Source organism: Tachysurus vachellii, chromosome 19, assembly GCF_030014155.1.
Source record: "Tachysurus vachellii isolate PV-2020 chromosome 19, HZAU_Pvac_v1, whole genome shotgun sequence".
Lineage (NCBI taxonomy): Eukaryota > Metazoa > Chordata > Actinopteri > Siluriformes > Bagridae > Tachysurus > Tachysurus vachellii.
The window spans coordinates 13,063,343-13,079,489 of record NC_083478.1 but is presented as its reverse complement, the minus strand read 5'-3'; the positions used below and the strand labels follow the sequence as shown (position 1 = coordinate 13,079,489).

General features: G+C 37.4%; 1 protein-coding gene across 6 annotated transcripts in view; it reads right to left on the bottom strand.

Moving 5' to 3' along the window:
- si:dkey-178k16.1 (protein 4.1) overlaps nucleotides 1-16,147 on the bottom strand; it is a 59,222-nt gene that overhangs the window by 30,344 nt on the left and 12,731 nt on the right. For all 6 annotated transcript variants that reach the window (XM_060893993.1, XM_060893995.1, XM_060893996.1 and 3 more), the window contains exons 2-4: nucleotides 11,898-11,979; nucleotides 9,787-9,948; nucleotides 2,198-2,302 (exon numbers count right to left, since the gene is read on the bottom strand). In XM_060893993.1, coding sequence (XP_060749976.1) covers nucleotides 2,198-2,302; nucleotides 9,787-9,948; nucleotides 11,898-11,969 — 339 coding nt within the window. In that variant the 5' untranslated portion in view covers nucleotides 11,970-11,979. The remainder of the gene's footprint in view (nucleotides 1-2,197; nucleotides 2,303-9,786; nucleotides 9,949-11,897; nucleotides 11,980-16,147) is intronic.

The following is a 16,147-nucleotide window of genomic DNA, read 5'->3' as shown; positions in this document are numbered from 1 at the left end:
GTTTTGTTAATTATTTTTAATTCCTATATACCTTCTCTGTCACTGTTTAAGAGAGGATTTTCTGTCAGACAGTTAGCAAGCTGACCCTTGGAAGAGGACCAAAGGATTCGACAAATACTTCTACGGAGGAAAAGCTCCTTGTTATTTGACCGGCTATTTTTCATTTGGAGTGTCCACTCTGTAACCAATCTGGTGGACTTTTCCTCATCAAAATGAGAGTTGTTTTCCTTCGCTGTTTGCTAATGAATTATGCCTGTAGTACAGTAAGTTGATAATTGATTGCAGATGAAAAGATTGCATCATTTCCAGCTGCCAAGAATAATGTTCCTCAGCTAGGATGCAGTGGTACTGTAGCTCATGGGGCAGTGAAAGGTCAAGTAGTTAAGGCTGTCACTGTTGGGTTCCCGAGCAAAGCTCTTAATGATCTCTGCTTCAGGGCTGCTGCATCATGTCTGACCCTGGCTACCAATGTGAATCATGTTTTTTTCTCCCAACAGCAGATTCATATGTGCTATTGGGAGACTCATATGAGACTCAACACTCATATGACATGAGTGTAATCATCTAAAACATTTCCACTCTTTCAGTTCATTAATAGTTACTATACTGTAGTCCGTCTATGTAAAGTGGTGATTAAAATGAAGATACCACACACTTGGCTCTAGATCATGCAAGTTCACTTGAACAGTTTAATTTTAACTCAAGGCCATAACCATAATTTGTGGGTTTGGGTTTGCTGCACCATGTACATGAATCAAAGTTATTTACTATTAATGTGATCATTGAAATTCATCACTATAAGTTTTTGTAGTCTACCAACTAAAGCCAAGCTATTCATATATTGATGTATATGAATGTAAGGTAATGTGAGGTAAGTGGCTGCTTTTATGACTTTGAATATTATGACTTTGTTGTTGTCAGTGTTCATGATTCTACCTGATCTTAAAAGCCACAGCTGACACTTATCTCGTGGAACTTAACAGGTTTCTACATAACATGTAGTTTGCACCACTGTGCCTGATATTTTAACTCCCTTTGTTAAAAAACACTTCTATCAGCAACACCTGAATGCTTTATCACTATCTTCATTTTCTATATTCTATATTTTATCGTTGTTTAATACCCTGGCATAAAGATCAAGTCAGCTTCTCTCCACAATCCTTTCTGGTACAAACTGTCTCAGTGACAGCTGAACCCAGTGATTTTAACACAATAGGTGCTTTTATAGGTGTTTTATTTAGTGACATGTGCTTTGGCTGACATTTTGATCATACCCCTCTAGAAAACCTGTTCCAAGTAAGACACGTATTTTCTCTTTTCCCAGAATCATTCTTGTGGTATGCATCTCCATTTGCATCTAGGGCATCACCTCCCCGTAAGCAGTAATCAGTCCAACATGTCTAATATTTTGTTCATTCCATCATCTTTCTTTGGAAGTACTGTAGCAGCCTTGCAAGTGTCTTTGTAAGTCAGCAGTCATTACTCTTCCAGTCAGCAACAAGGGTACAATTAAGCCTGTTTTTCATGTTGATTTCTGTAATACATCTACATTACAAATTAATTGTTACAAATTTCATAGTACATATTTTTATCAAAAGGTGATAACATTTTGTAGGTTAATGTAACCATATTTTGCAACCAGTGACATTGGTACATTATTGACATTGCAGAACAACTATAATTAAGTAGAGCTCCCCAAAAAGTAACTCTATATTAGTATACAGTATGTACATTAGAAAATATTACAAAAGTCAATAATATAAAACTGTAAAAATTTCTAATAGAGTTCCAATCACAAACATTGTCAGATTTTTTTCTACCTAAAGTTGAATAGGGATACATAATAATAAACTATGGCTGAAAGGTAGATCACTATTATTCATTACTATTAAAGATAGATAGATAGATAGATAGATAGATAGATAGATAGATAGATAGATAGATAGATAGATAGATAGATAGATAGATAGATAGATAGATAGATAGAAAAATCTACAACTTAAGCAGAAATGGGTGATATACATGAAAACATTGACAGAGACAGGCAGTAAGTAAAGAGGCAAAGGCCTCTTGTAGTACATTACTTTGATTTACATAATGTTTATATAAAGTTTATAAATAAGTTCGTTTTAAGTATCAGTCATAAACTGCTTCTTATGATGGGTTTAGCTCTGTTGTATTGTGTAGAAAGTCCAACCTTTTGACTGTCAGCATCACAGAAGCTCAGGCCAAAGTAGTCCTTCTCCAGCAGGTTCAGATGCTCACACACCATATCCAGCAAGAATTGACCTTTACATGATTTCTGCCCCAGCACACATGCAAAACACACAGAAAAACATGTATTATATACATAAACTTAATTTTGTTACATACTTGGTACAGACAACAATTAAAAATTGAAGAGAGTAACATTGATTATGATCTTGTCACAAGGTATTATGACCTGTCAAGAGGTAGGATATATACCAAGTGACAGCAAGTGAACAGACAGTTCTCAAAATTAATGTGTTGAAATCAGGAAGAATATAAACCAAATTGTAATGGTTAGAAGACATCTCAAAAGCAGACATCATAGATAGATATGCACTAAAATGTTGTCAAAACCTCAAGGTTATTCTTTTCTTTCTCTTTGAGAAAAGCAAGGCATGAAGCGAAGTACTTAAGATGCCGGCTTTTAAAGTGCCACTCTACAAAGACACCAAGCATTCACCGCCCAGGGAACACAGTTCCCACAGCAACAGGGAGAAGAAGCAGCTGTTTCCATGGGAACAGAAGTGACGAGAAGGGCTTTTCTTCCTTTTGTGTCTGTGTGCCTCCTCCCTACCTCTAAGAGCTCCATGACTCAATGTTTTTACAGAGAGGTTGGGGAGTGGTGACCAGAGCTCCTATTATACAAAAAACTTCAATAGTTATGTTTTAGTAAGCAAAGAAAAACACATGAACAATGTACAGAGGAAATATAAATAATAGGACAAATTTGAAATTACTATCTAATAGAACTACATCAAAGCAGTCAACTCAGTTTTCAACAAATTAATACATGTGTATGACGTTTTTTCAGCCTTATAGCAGATTCAACACAAAAGACCTGATCACACTTGTTGCCAAGGTTGATTCTTGAATAAAGTCTTATCTGAAAGCATGGTTATTACTTTCAAGTACAAATGCAGGGGCGAACCTCAGGTAATGTTCTCTGTACACTACTAGATGTGTCCACATCATGTAATATTTAGCTATCATGCATATCATTTAGCTAGCATGTATATTCATGCTAAATATCTTCAGCATGTCTTAAAGCATTAATGCTAACAATCTGCTGATTTTATGAAATTAACTAAGGATATTGACGTAGTATCACCCTTAATATTATAAATAGACTTGTATATTTAATGTCCCTGATATCAACTTCATGTGAAAGTGTCGACGTGAAGAGAGTTCATAAGAGAGTTTATTAGTATTAGCATAAGCATATTAGTATTAATGATGTATGAGCCCAGGAATCAAATTAGAATGAGGAATCAATTACCAGTGGGAGATCTTTTACTAGGGAAAATAATTTTTCGCTTCAAGTACTGTACACGCATTCAGCACATTCTAATAGAGGTAATCGGAATATGAATGAGCTGATGCTTCAGTTACTCCTGTCAGAGAACTCACTAGAGATGCTGCCACACTTTGTGAATATCAATGCACACACCACACAGCCCCCTACTTCTTTGTTTATTTGAAGTACAGTAGCATTATTTTCCCGAGCGGCTGCACACAGAGTACTAATTTACCACCTCTATAATTTTATTTAGCTTAAAGGTTGGTGTGGTACATTTGCTATCTATTGTGCCATCCTTAGTGGTTGATAGCACAAGTTCCCTTAGACCTTAGAATGGTTGCTGTGTCTTTCTAGTTATATGACTCATCAGTTATTACACTGAATTAGTCCAACATATTCAAGGATTTGTTAAAGGCCAACATAATACAGTACAGGAAGGAGGAAAGCCCCAAGACAATATAGGCTGACACTGCACTAATCTATAGCCGGTGAAAGTGCTTCCTGAAGATCAGACAACTTAGGAATAGCTATAAATTTATCAACATAAAAAATCCACCCCTTCCCTTGATAATTCCTTAGAGCATAGAACATGGCACATTAAGTCATTTGTCAGCAATGGGTAGAGCATATCCAGCTATCAGCACACCCATGGTCAGTAACCATCCCCATATGAGGGTCTACTGCTTGGATCTGAAAGTAGGGGTTGCCTGATTCGCAAATGAGATCATCAGAGAAGCTCACAACCTACTCCTTCGTTTCAATTATTTAATTTACATATGAATATTAGAAATATTATAGATGAATTTGATTGCTATTATATATCAAATTCAGACAAGACACATAAAGATTAATAGAGTGCATTTTTTTTATTCTTTTGACTATCCTGATACATTGCTTTGGCATAGTTCTTGCACTCGCACTAGCTCTAAGACCATTACCATGACCATGACCATAGCTGTTGCTACTAGAGCTAGTGTTTGCGTTATAAAAATCTGTCATTGTAGAATTCAACGTTTTGCAGACCAGTCTTTTAAATTTTTTAGATTACTTAATAAACTTAAATGTAAGGTCAGTGATTTTGATTTGAGGTGATAATCATGATGGTGGCTGAAGGTTTGGAAGAGAAACAGGGCTGTGGGTTTTAAAGTTTCTGTGCATGAAATCGACATAGCTAACCTTACGCAGGAACTCCTCAAATACAGACAATCTATTAAATGCCCGACTACAGAAGAAATCATTCTGAATCACTGTTACACTACAGTAAACAGTGCATATCATGATGTCCCACGAGCTGCACAAGAACACTCTGACCACGTCTTGGTCCATTTGATTCCTGCATACAGAAGGAAATTAAAGCTCTCCAAACCTGTTGTGAAGACATCAAAACAGTGGACTAGGGAGACAGTGGAGGATCTTCAGTTATGCTTTGATTCTACTGACTGGGATATATTCAGGACAACCACCAACAGTCTGGATGAGTACACAGAGACAGTAACATCATATATAAGTTTCTATGAGGAAAACCGTGTACCATCACGGACCAGGGTAAGTTACGAGAAAGACAAACCCAGGTTCACAGCCAGACTCAGACAAAAATGTCACCCTGTCACTCTGTGTGACTCATCTGTCACAACCGTGGACTCCTTCCGCTACCTAGGAACCACCATCATCAAGGACATCAGGTGGGAGTTGAACATAAACTCTCTAGTTAAAAAAGCACAGCAGCGGATGTACTTCCTACGGCAGCTGAAGAAGTTCAGCCTACCAAAGGCTATGATGGTGCACTTCAACACCTCCATTGTTGAGTCTATACTCACCTGGTACATTGCCACTGGCAAAGATAAAAGCAGAATGCAGTGTGCTTGAATTGTTTACCACAAGTTTTCATGCCTGTCTCTGCATTTAAATTATACTGTTTTTTATTTTCTCTTTTTAGTTAATTTTGTAAATTATCGCTTTAGTTTTTTAAATTCTTTACTTTCCTATCACAGTTAATTTTATTCCTCCTCACGAGAGGCTTGTTTGTTTCCTGTTTCAAACAGCTAGAGGAGGAAACACTCTTCGTATCGTTTTAATATTCCGATCTGATTCAAGTCAATGGTACGTAATTATTAAGTATGACAAACTTTCAGCTTGTCCAGTGTGTGAGCTGCCGCTGATAACAGCAGTTGTTTCCATCTTAGATTCAGTAAGGTTTAACCAGAATGTAATAGTACCAACTCATAATGGAGGTCACACGCTTTATCTTATTCTAACCTTTGGATTAAATATAGAAATTATTTTCACTCTTGCACAATCAGAAGATATCCCAAACCGTTATCTCATTTTGTTTAAAATGCGCTGCGGACACGATATTGCAATTTGCCATGCCACCATGTTAAACGAACATTTATGTCTGCAACTGCAGAGAGATTTACTGAGAGTCTCCCAGAATTAACATCCATGATCGGATCGCCATCTGACCCCACCGAACTTGATCAGGTGACTGACTATTTAGAGTCAGTGTTTCGTTACACCCTAGATAATGTAGATCCACTTAAAAGGAAAGTAATTAGAGAGAAAAAAAATTGCACCCTGGTACAATGACAACACACAAACTATAAAACAATCAGCTAGGAAATTAAAACGTAAATGACGTCAAACTAAATTATCAGTATTTCAATTAGCATAGAAGGAAAGCCTTCATAGCTACAAAAAAAAATCTTAGTGCTGCTAGATTGTTGTATTTCTCCAGCCTTATTGAAGATAACAAAGAGCACACCATCGATTTGTAGCAGTAATGACTTCATGAATTATTTCAATGGAAACATTGATAGCATCAGGCCGAAAATTAAGACCATTAATTTAATACTAAACAAATTGATAATGCCAGAGATAATATTTCTGTTTTTGATTAGTATTTAGACCATTTTAATCCCCTTCAAGAGAAAATTATCAACCTGCATACTGGATCCCCTACCCACGTGTTTCTTTAAACAGAGACTACCAGTAGCCATCTAACCCATTCTAAAGATAATAAATTATTCCCTTAGCACTGGATATGTGCCAAAATCTTTTAAGCTAGCAGTTATCAAACCTTTGATTAAAAAACCTGACCTCGACCCAAGCCAGCTGCCCAACTATAGGCCAATATGAAACCTCCCCTTTATCTCCAAGATCCTAGAAAAGGTTGTAGCTCAGCAGTTATGCTCATATCTACATAGGAATAATATTCATGAAATATATCAGTCAGGATTTAGGCCTCATCATAGCACAAAGGCAGCGCTGGTTAAAGTTGTAAATGACCTGTTACAAGCCTCTGATCAGGATTGTGTCTCTTTGCTGGAATTGCTTTGATACCACTTATCATGCTATTCTACTTGATAGGTTAGAACATGTTGTTGGTCTCCTGGATCAGGTCTTATTTGACAGATCAATATCAGTTCGTAGATCTAAATGGTGACTACTCTAAACAAACTAAGGTAATGTTCGGTGTTCTGCAAGGTTCTGTTTTAGGCCCATTGCTTTTCTCCCTATATATGTTACCCCTTGGTGCAATTATTTGTAAACATGGTATTGGCTTCCACTGTAATGCTGATGACACGCAGCTATATGTTTCAGATAAGTCAGATGTGAGTCACCAGCTTAATAAGATTGAAGATTGTGTGAAGGACATTACACAGTGGATGCTTACTAACCTTCTCCTACTTAACTCTGACAAGACAGAAGTGCTTTTACTAGGTCCACAGGCAACCAGAAGTAAGCTTTCTGATTACAGAGTTACTCTGGATGGTCTTTCTATTACATCATGTGCAGAAGTAAAAGACAGTGGTGTGATTATTGATACCGGTCTCTCATTTGAAGCTAACATAAATAATATAACAAGGGTAGACTTCTTTCATCTAAGAAATATTGTTAAGATAAGAAATATGTCATTACATGATGCAGAAACACTAGTTCATGCATTTGTTATCTCTAGGTTGGATTATTGTAATCTTTTGCTGTCTGGATGTTCCAGTAGGAGCATAAATAAGCTCCAGTTAGTCCAGAACGCAGCAGCTAGTGTCCTAACTAAAACCAGAAGACATGAACATATCACCCCTATCTTATCCTCATTGAATTGGCTCCCAGACAAGTTTCGCATTGATTATAAAATACTATTTCTAACCTATAAAGCACTTAATGGTCACACGCCACAGTAGCTGAGAGATCTTTTGTTTTTTTATGATCCATCACGCCTACTTCAATCAAAAGGCGCAGGCTATTTGGTAGTACCTCAAGTACAAAAGGCTACAGCAGGGGGCAAAGCTTTTTCTCACAGAGCCCCACAGTTATGAAACAGACTTCCAATTAGTGTTCAGGACTCAGACACAGTCTCAGTATTTAATTCCAGGTTAAAAACACATTTGTTTAGCCTAGCTTTTTATGAACAGCTTTTCTTAGGTAAAGGAGTAGATCTGAAGGGTTCATGTGCTTAGAATGTTTGGTGAACTGGGATGTCTGGATGTTGTCAGCTTACCACCCTCGCAAGTCACTCAGGTTTGCATACTGTGGAGTGGTGGGATACTTTACATCCCAGAAAGCCCCCATGTCTGTGCCACTTTCTGGCTCTAGCCTTTAAGTTATGCTGTCATAGCTAGTCTTGCCGGGGTCCATGTCTGCAATTTGCACATAATTTATGTTGTCCATCACCTGATTACAATCATACCTAACAATTTTTCTCCTCCCCCCCTCTCTCTCTCCCTCTCTCTCTCATAGCTACACATGCCACTCCCGAGCTCCCGATGTTCCGAGTTCCTAGCCTGTTCGTCTCTTCTTACGGAGCTACTTTGTCAATTTTGATTTTCTACCCCTGGTTAGAGTCTCGTTGCTCGGTGGTCACCCTGCCAGGGATTGAGCTGCATGGTCAGCCAGTGTCTCATGGGATTGTTGTAGATGGAGCTGGCTGAAGACTGTCATGCCTTCTTTGAACCAATGTGTCAGTCAGCTGTTTGGTCTGGTCTTTATCAGCAATCAGGTCTGTGATGAACTCAGAGCTTGTGATGACCCATTAGTTCCCCAGGAGCTGTTGGTTGCACTATTATAAACTATTTTAGAAAGGACATTATTTACATTTACATTATTTACTGTCTAGTGTCACCCAAATGAGGATGGGTTCCCTTCTGAGCCTGGTTCATCTCAAGGTTTCTTCCTCATATCATCTCAGGGAGTTTTTCCTTGCCGTCATCGCCTCCGGCTTGCTCATTAGGGATAGAAATATATATAGAGTACTTAAAATTTTAAGTTAATATTTTTGAAATTAATTTTAAACTTTAATTGTATATGTTCATTTATTTATTTTTATCCTTACTTTTTCTTCTTCTTATCATTATTATATATTACTTTCTTTTTTTGTCTCTCTTCTGTTTCCATACTATTGTAAAGCTGCTTTGAGGGAATTGATAAAAGTGCCATACAAAGAAAATTGAATTGAATTGAATTGAATTCGGTCTGCTGAGAAGGTGATCGGCTGCAATCTACCACCTCTTCAGGATCTGTGCACATCCAGGACCCTAAAGTGCACAGTTAAGATTGTGGCTGTCCCTTCTCATCCTGGACACAACCTCTTTGAGGCATTCCCCTCTGGCAGAAGGCTGAGGCCTATAAAGTCTAAAACATCACGCCACAAAAACAGTTTCTTTCCACCCGCAACTGGCCTAATCAACAACACCCAGGAACCAGCATGGTCTGTTATTTGCCACCTTTGGACATTAATAAACTACCCCACCACTGCTCAGATACATTACCTTAATGTTCACAAATCTTACTGTTATAATGCACCTTCCTTTCTCACACTGGTCCACTATTGTATATCCTGCACTAATGTACAGTTAATTTTTTTCTTTCAGTTGTAATATATGTATCATTTCTAATTGTATATTTGCACTGGCCACTTTGCACTTTCCTGTATTAGTGTACAATTCATGTCTTTATTCTTTTTTATAACATCCAATTGTTGTTGGGTTTTTTGTAAATTTTGATGTTTATACACATTATTATATATATATATTGCACTCCAAGCACATCACTGAGTCAAGTTGCTAGTTCACTGGTTTTCCTTTCCTTTGACTACTTTTGGAAGTCGGTAACCACTACAGTATATAGCAGGAACAGCACACAAGTTGGAAACAGAGTTTGAATTTAATGTAGTATTTTAATGTAAAAGCTGTAAAAGCTGTGTAAGGAACACATTTAGGCACATAAGACAGTAACTGCCATACCTCCACTCCAGTTTCATAGTCAGATCCATCCAACAGTGTGACTTTCACAGGCACTGTCTTTGGTTTTTTGGAGGATTTCTGTGGGGATCTAGACATCCTGCTGGATGTTTTCTCAGATGAGTCATCTGTGTCTCGGTGCTCATCCGACTTTGAGTCATGATCCTAAAAAGTAAAGTGCAAGTACAGCACACACAATTGTCATATAGTGTATATGAAGTATGACAAGTTCTTTAAAATACTTCTGAAATGTTTCATAAAATTACAGACAGACCTTATGATAAAACTTCATTGGCCACAATCAAAATGATAATAGATATTATGACACCTGGAATGTTGGAACTTGAGCCATCATTTAGCTGTACATTCTTACATTCTAGACCACCTTTAGTGATTTCCTTAAAAACTGAGAACTGATCTTCTCACATGGTCACTTCCTTGTCCCGTACAAATAGCAAAGTTGTTGATGCTGTAATCTTAACCCAACATTTATAGCCTATAAAAGGTTCTCGTAACATCACATCTTCATCTTCATCTGAGCAACTTATGAAGTATGCTTCATACACTTTGTGAATGCTACTGACTATACAATATGTGCCTCTGATGCTGAATTGTTGGAATAATTCAGGAAAAGGAACTAAAGTGAACAGGAATGACTGCTGAGCCTACTAAAAATAAAATGAGTAAGCTCAAGCTTCAACACATTATTGCAGCAAAAACTGAAAAAAGCATCACTTTTGCTGCATTAAAACAGAAGATGTAGCTGCTCTTTCCCCTCAGTGGTTGTTTCTTATTCTCTGAATTTGAGAATCTTGCAAAGAATCTTATTTAATCTACCATCAAAGCAATCAGACTATAATGCAAGGGTGCGGCTGTGCGGCAACAACAAAAATGCTGGCTGCAGTAGCAGATGCAGAAGCACTAGCGGAGAGATTTGCAGTAGGCTTCAGCAGAGACACTGGGTGGCCTCATCAGTGGTAGAGGATAATGAAGGGGCCACGCTTGCTCAAGTGGTTAAGGTTCTTGGGTTGTTGATCGAGGATCAGAGTTCTGTTGGGCCCTTGAGCATGGCACTTAACCCTCAATGCTCCAGGGGTGCTATCACGGCTGATCCTGCGCACTGATCCCAGCTTCCAAAGTTGGGATATGTAAAGAAAGAATTTCACTGTGCTGTAATGTATATGTGACAAATAAAGGCTACCTACTGAAGCTCTGCATGTGTATATGTGATAAGCTAAAAGCTCAAATATTTAAGAGAGACGGCTTCTTCTCAAAGAAGATGATGCATTTTTATCTGTGGGTCATACCTCATATTGCAGTCACACAGCTACTCTTAATGGTCTGCAAAGAGGACAGTAATCCTACAGGCACTGAATGCACATAATTATCACCTCTTTTTGTCAGAGATAAACAAGATATTTAAAGCAGCCAGGTACCTTTAGGTGCCCTTGTCTGCTGCCACACTATTCTAACAATAGCAACAGGAGATAGATAGAGTTACACAGGAAACAGCATGGATCATGTTGATGCTGCAGTGTCAAAGCAAAACAATTAAAGAAGTAAGTGTGATAAGATTCACTCAGATAAAAGTGTGAACACACCTCCCATGGTGCATCTCACTTAAAGTGCTGTAGCATCTCAGCATTATATATGAAAATAGGTAGTCACTTACAGATTTACTGACAACCACCACCAAACACAGGGATTCAAATAAGGTAGCTATGCTGACTGAAGAATGTGAGCCCTACTACAACATACTGTAGGAGAGACCTTTTCATAGAGGACTTCTTTGTATTTGCATAAAAGAGCATAAAAACACTAGTTCCCAAGGAAACTGCCTTGACAGTCCTCCATTTAATCTTAGAACTGCATTGACAAACATTACATTCCAGTACATTACAACAATGTTCACATATATTACAAGCTGTAAATGAAAAGTACACTTTTGGGGGTATTTTAGAATCCATTATAATTTTAAATACTTGTATTTAAAATTAATCAGTATATAAATACCAGTCAAAATTTGTATCCAGTGTACAGTATGATGCATCCTATTACACTAAATAATAATGTAATATTGTATTGGACGGAACTACATTATTTTCTGGTCCTACCTGATCTCTTGTTCTTTTGCCGTCTCCCTCCATGGCGTTCTTCACATCAGAAGTGGAACCCTTCTCTGACATTCTTACAGTCCTACACAGAGACACATCAAGTGATAAGTTGTTATACATGTGATGTGATGCAAACACCATCACCAATTTTATTTTCCAAGATGAAAATAGGTACAAGATTAACAGAAAATAGCATATGACAGGTCCCACAATCAGACCTCTCTACACACATACACCCACATGGGATGTTTGAGCAGTGCTTGATGTACAACACAGTATATTGAAACACTGAAATTACTTTCAGGTAAGTTAGATCCTTGAAATAAAATGGTAAAAGAACATTTTCAGGAAAGCTCTACATAGTGGATCACATTTATGTAATCCAGAAATATTTGCTAATTATTCAGAGCTGATGAGTATACATTATTTTCTGTTATACTATTACTAATACAAATAATGGTGTGCAGTTTTGTGATTCTTTAGTTAAGAATATTTTCCGTAATTGCTTAGTAAGTAACAAAAGTAATTAATACTTTCATAGCCCAATGTCATGGTGCCTTAATACACCAAATTAGCTATCGTTTATCATGTAAGAAACTCAACCATTTTTTTATATCACTAAAACTCTTATGGTCCAACTTTACAATCGTTAAAGACTATTTAATAAATTCTGTTTCCCACCATTCCCACGTCACTACTGAATAAACAGGACACAATCCGTCCTCTGCAAATGATCCAAAATGCAGCTGCCCGGCTTGTTTTCAACCTGCCAAAGTTCTCGCATACCACCCCGCTGCTGCGATCCCTCCACTGGCTTCCGGTAGCTGCACGCATCAGATTCAAAACACTGATGCTGGCCTACAAAGCCAAAAATGGACCAGCTCCCTCTTACCTCAAAGCCCTCATCACTCCTCGCACTGCACCCCGCACCCTCCGATCTACCAGCACTGCTAGACTGGTTCCACCATCTCTCAGGGTAAGAGGCAAGTATACTACAAGACTCTTCTCTGTACTGGCACCAAGGTGGTGGAACGAACTTCCCCTAGAGGTCCGGACAGCTGAGTCACTGGCTATTTTCAAGCGGCGGTTGAAGACCTACTTATTCAGGAAACACTTCAACTAGCACTTCTTTCATTATCTTTTGCATTTTTAAAAAAAAAAAAAAAAAAAAAAAAAAAAAACACCTTTGACACTTTCATTGTAATTTTGAACGTTTTAAATGGTTAAAATTATTAACAAGATTTATCTGCATCGTGGAACTAAGGGATCAATGCAATATAAATAAGACATCATATAAATCCAGTAAACAGGCACGAGATAAATGTGGAAAATGGTACTGTATAAACCTAAAGCCCAGAGGGTAAGTTCAGCAACCACAGAAAATACATTAAACCTATATTATCCTTCTGATCTGGCAAGACAAAAGTCTTCATTTGGTATGTACTGTTTGCTGAAATTAAATTCACTTTACTGTGTCTTGAAAAGCTACATATATTTTAATGGCTGTCTACACCCACATGCACTACACAGTCATTTTTTTCTTCCGCAAACCTCCCTCACACTGCACCTAATCACAGAATCAACCCTGTGCTCTCTCTCTACCTTCAGGACCATGGCTAATTTACTGACATGCAAGCATATGCACTCACTGCTTTAATTCTCGGTGTAGTGAAAAACACTTAGCGCAAAGCAATGCTGTGAATGTTTCACAGAAAGTTACGCCAGTGGCACTCTGCATATCTCTCTCACACACGCTCTCTCACTCTCTGATGCCATTACAAGTGATGCCATAAATTAAGCCCTCTGGTGTGACAACTGCTGTGACTTGTTACATGGAGTATGAGAGAAACTCAGACAGGAAGCAACTAGAAAGTGAAAATCTAATGAAATATCAAATATTACCGACTCAATAATATATTCTCATCTATAGTTTGATGAGATAATGTCCAAAACGTGTCTCAGTCATTTTAACATGTTCTTTCTTGGCTTACAGTCTCATATTTCTGGATCATATTTTGATATTTTGAAGACCATCTGTTGTGCACATACTATGAGTATGACTAATGATTTAATCACTACATGTTGTAGTTAATAAAGAACAGAACTGCTCATTGAAAAACACATGGAAAAAATTAAAATTTAACATGTCATAGTGAAATAATAATATTATTATATAATTAAATAATAATAATATCTAGCAGTGGTCAGATTGCAAACCCACTGTTTATGCAAGAGATTTTTAATTTATGCATCACTTGGTATGTTCTAATCATCAAAATTTACATATCATTTTACTAGAAATGTAAAGGCAAAGAGTCTCTACCAAAACGAGATATCTAATGGGAATAAACATTTAATTAAAATATATACACTGACTCAATGTGGCATGCACTTCATTGGATTCCCACAGATATTCAGTATATATTGAATAATTCTAGTTGCTGTCCAGCCTCTTGAAACAATGACTGGTTTTGTAGCTGTATACCAGAGAGGTGTGAAATATAAATTACTTTTCTGTAATCTCAGATGGAGCTTTTCATGAACATGGGCTATAATCTTTGTTCAAAGTAGTGAATACATATAGCAAGTGGAAGCTTAAAATGTGGCCAGAATTCTTAAAACTGTAGTTAAAGTTATAAAATAACCAGTGAGGACAATCATGAAGATGAAATGAAGGTACTCCTTTTACTTATGTTAAGTAAAAGGATAGGCTGCCTCTGCAGAACCCATAATTCTATTGAAACAAATGAAACTTAGGGGGTTTTTACACCTCTTCACTTCATGTGTTTTCTGTGATCAGATAACTATCCGATCGTAAAAAGACCAGGTCTAAATGCCCTCCGAAACGTTTTCGAGACGGATATAAAGCTGATCGTTCAAACCACTTCAGGAGGTGGTCTGGGACGCATTTCATATGAAACTGGACAGGTGTAAATTAATGTGGTTGTTCAAGCCACATACGTCGCACTATACTCCTCCCAAACGGAAGTACGTCACTCGCAAGTGACTCACGAGTCGTGCATCACGCCAGAAACAAAAAAAATGTAAATGCTGTTTTTTGTAGCATAACCGTCATAACAAGTTTTATCTTCTTCTTTTGGATTACATTCTGAAAAGCGCATACACCAAAGCGTGTTCCATTTCAATTACCCTGGAAATGAGGTCAAATATATCTGAATTTTGGGTGGGAGTAGAAAGATCGGATTGATATCCGATTAGCCAAGACGCATTTATGTGGTCTAATGTAAATGGAACAGTTTTAACAAATCAGATAGCTATCGGATCAGAGAAAACACATGAAGTGACCAGGTGTAAAAAGGCCCTAAGATATCATGTGTTTTGTTTTTTGTTTGTTTGCTTTTTTAATCATTATTTTCATTTTGAAAAATCCAGTCCAAAAAGAAATTCACCAATATTCTGAGTTACACCTCAAAATACTCTATGTAGCTAAAAAAATCTTGCCTTACAAGAAGTAAAAGAAGATTCATTGACATTAGGCATGTGCCTAATATCACAAGAGTATGCCAAAGCACATACGTAGTTAATATACACCAAACAGCCATAGCAATAAACCACCTGTCTAATAAACCACCTGTCTAATATTGTGTTGGTCTCCCCTTGTGCCACCAAAAAGGCGTGGACTCCACCAGACCACTATGCTTTCTCATAACCAGCATTAACTCTTTTGTGGGATCAGGCCTGACAGGCTAGCCTTAGCTTTGCATGCCCATCAATGAGTAATGGATTCCCATGACCCTGACAATGGTTCACTGGTTGCCCTTCTCTGCATAACTTTTTGTAGGTACAAACCAAAAACACCCCACAAGATATGTGGATTTTGGAGATGTACTGACCCATTTTCTTGCTTCCAACACCTTAAATTCAATAACTGAATTTATTGTTGTACAGTATGTTATGCCTGACTGGTGTATATACACTTATAGATCTTAAAATAATACCTTATTTTTGCACATGCAACATCAATATAACTATATGATGTAAAGGCAAAGGGTTAGTAAAGGATTGTGTACAACAGTTAAACAACACAACAAGGGGGGGGGGGATCATTCCAAACATATAACACATTCCTAATGCTTGTTATGTCCCAGAAACACTGCAAAAAATGAAAATTACATTGGTAAATACTAAGTAATGAGCCATTAATTAGCTCAAAGAGCTACAATTCAGCATGCCTGTTGGCACAGAAATAAATTGTCTAAATTCAAACACTTGTATTACATCACTCATAT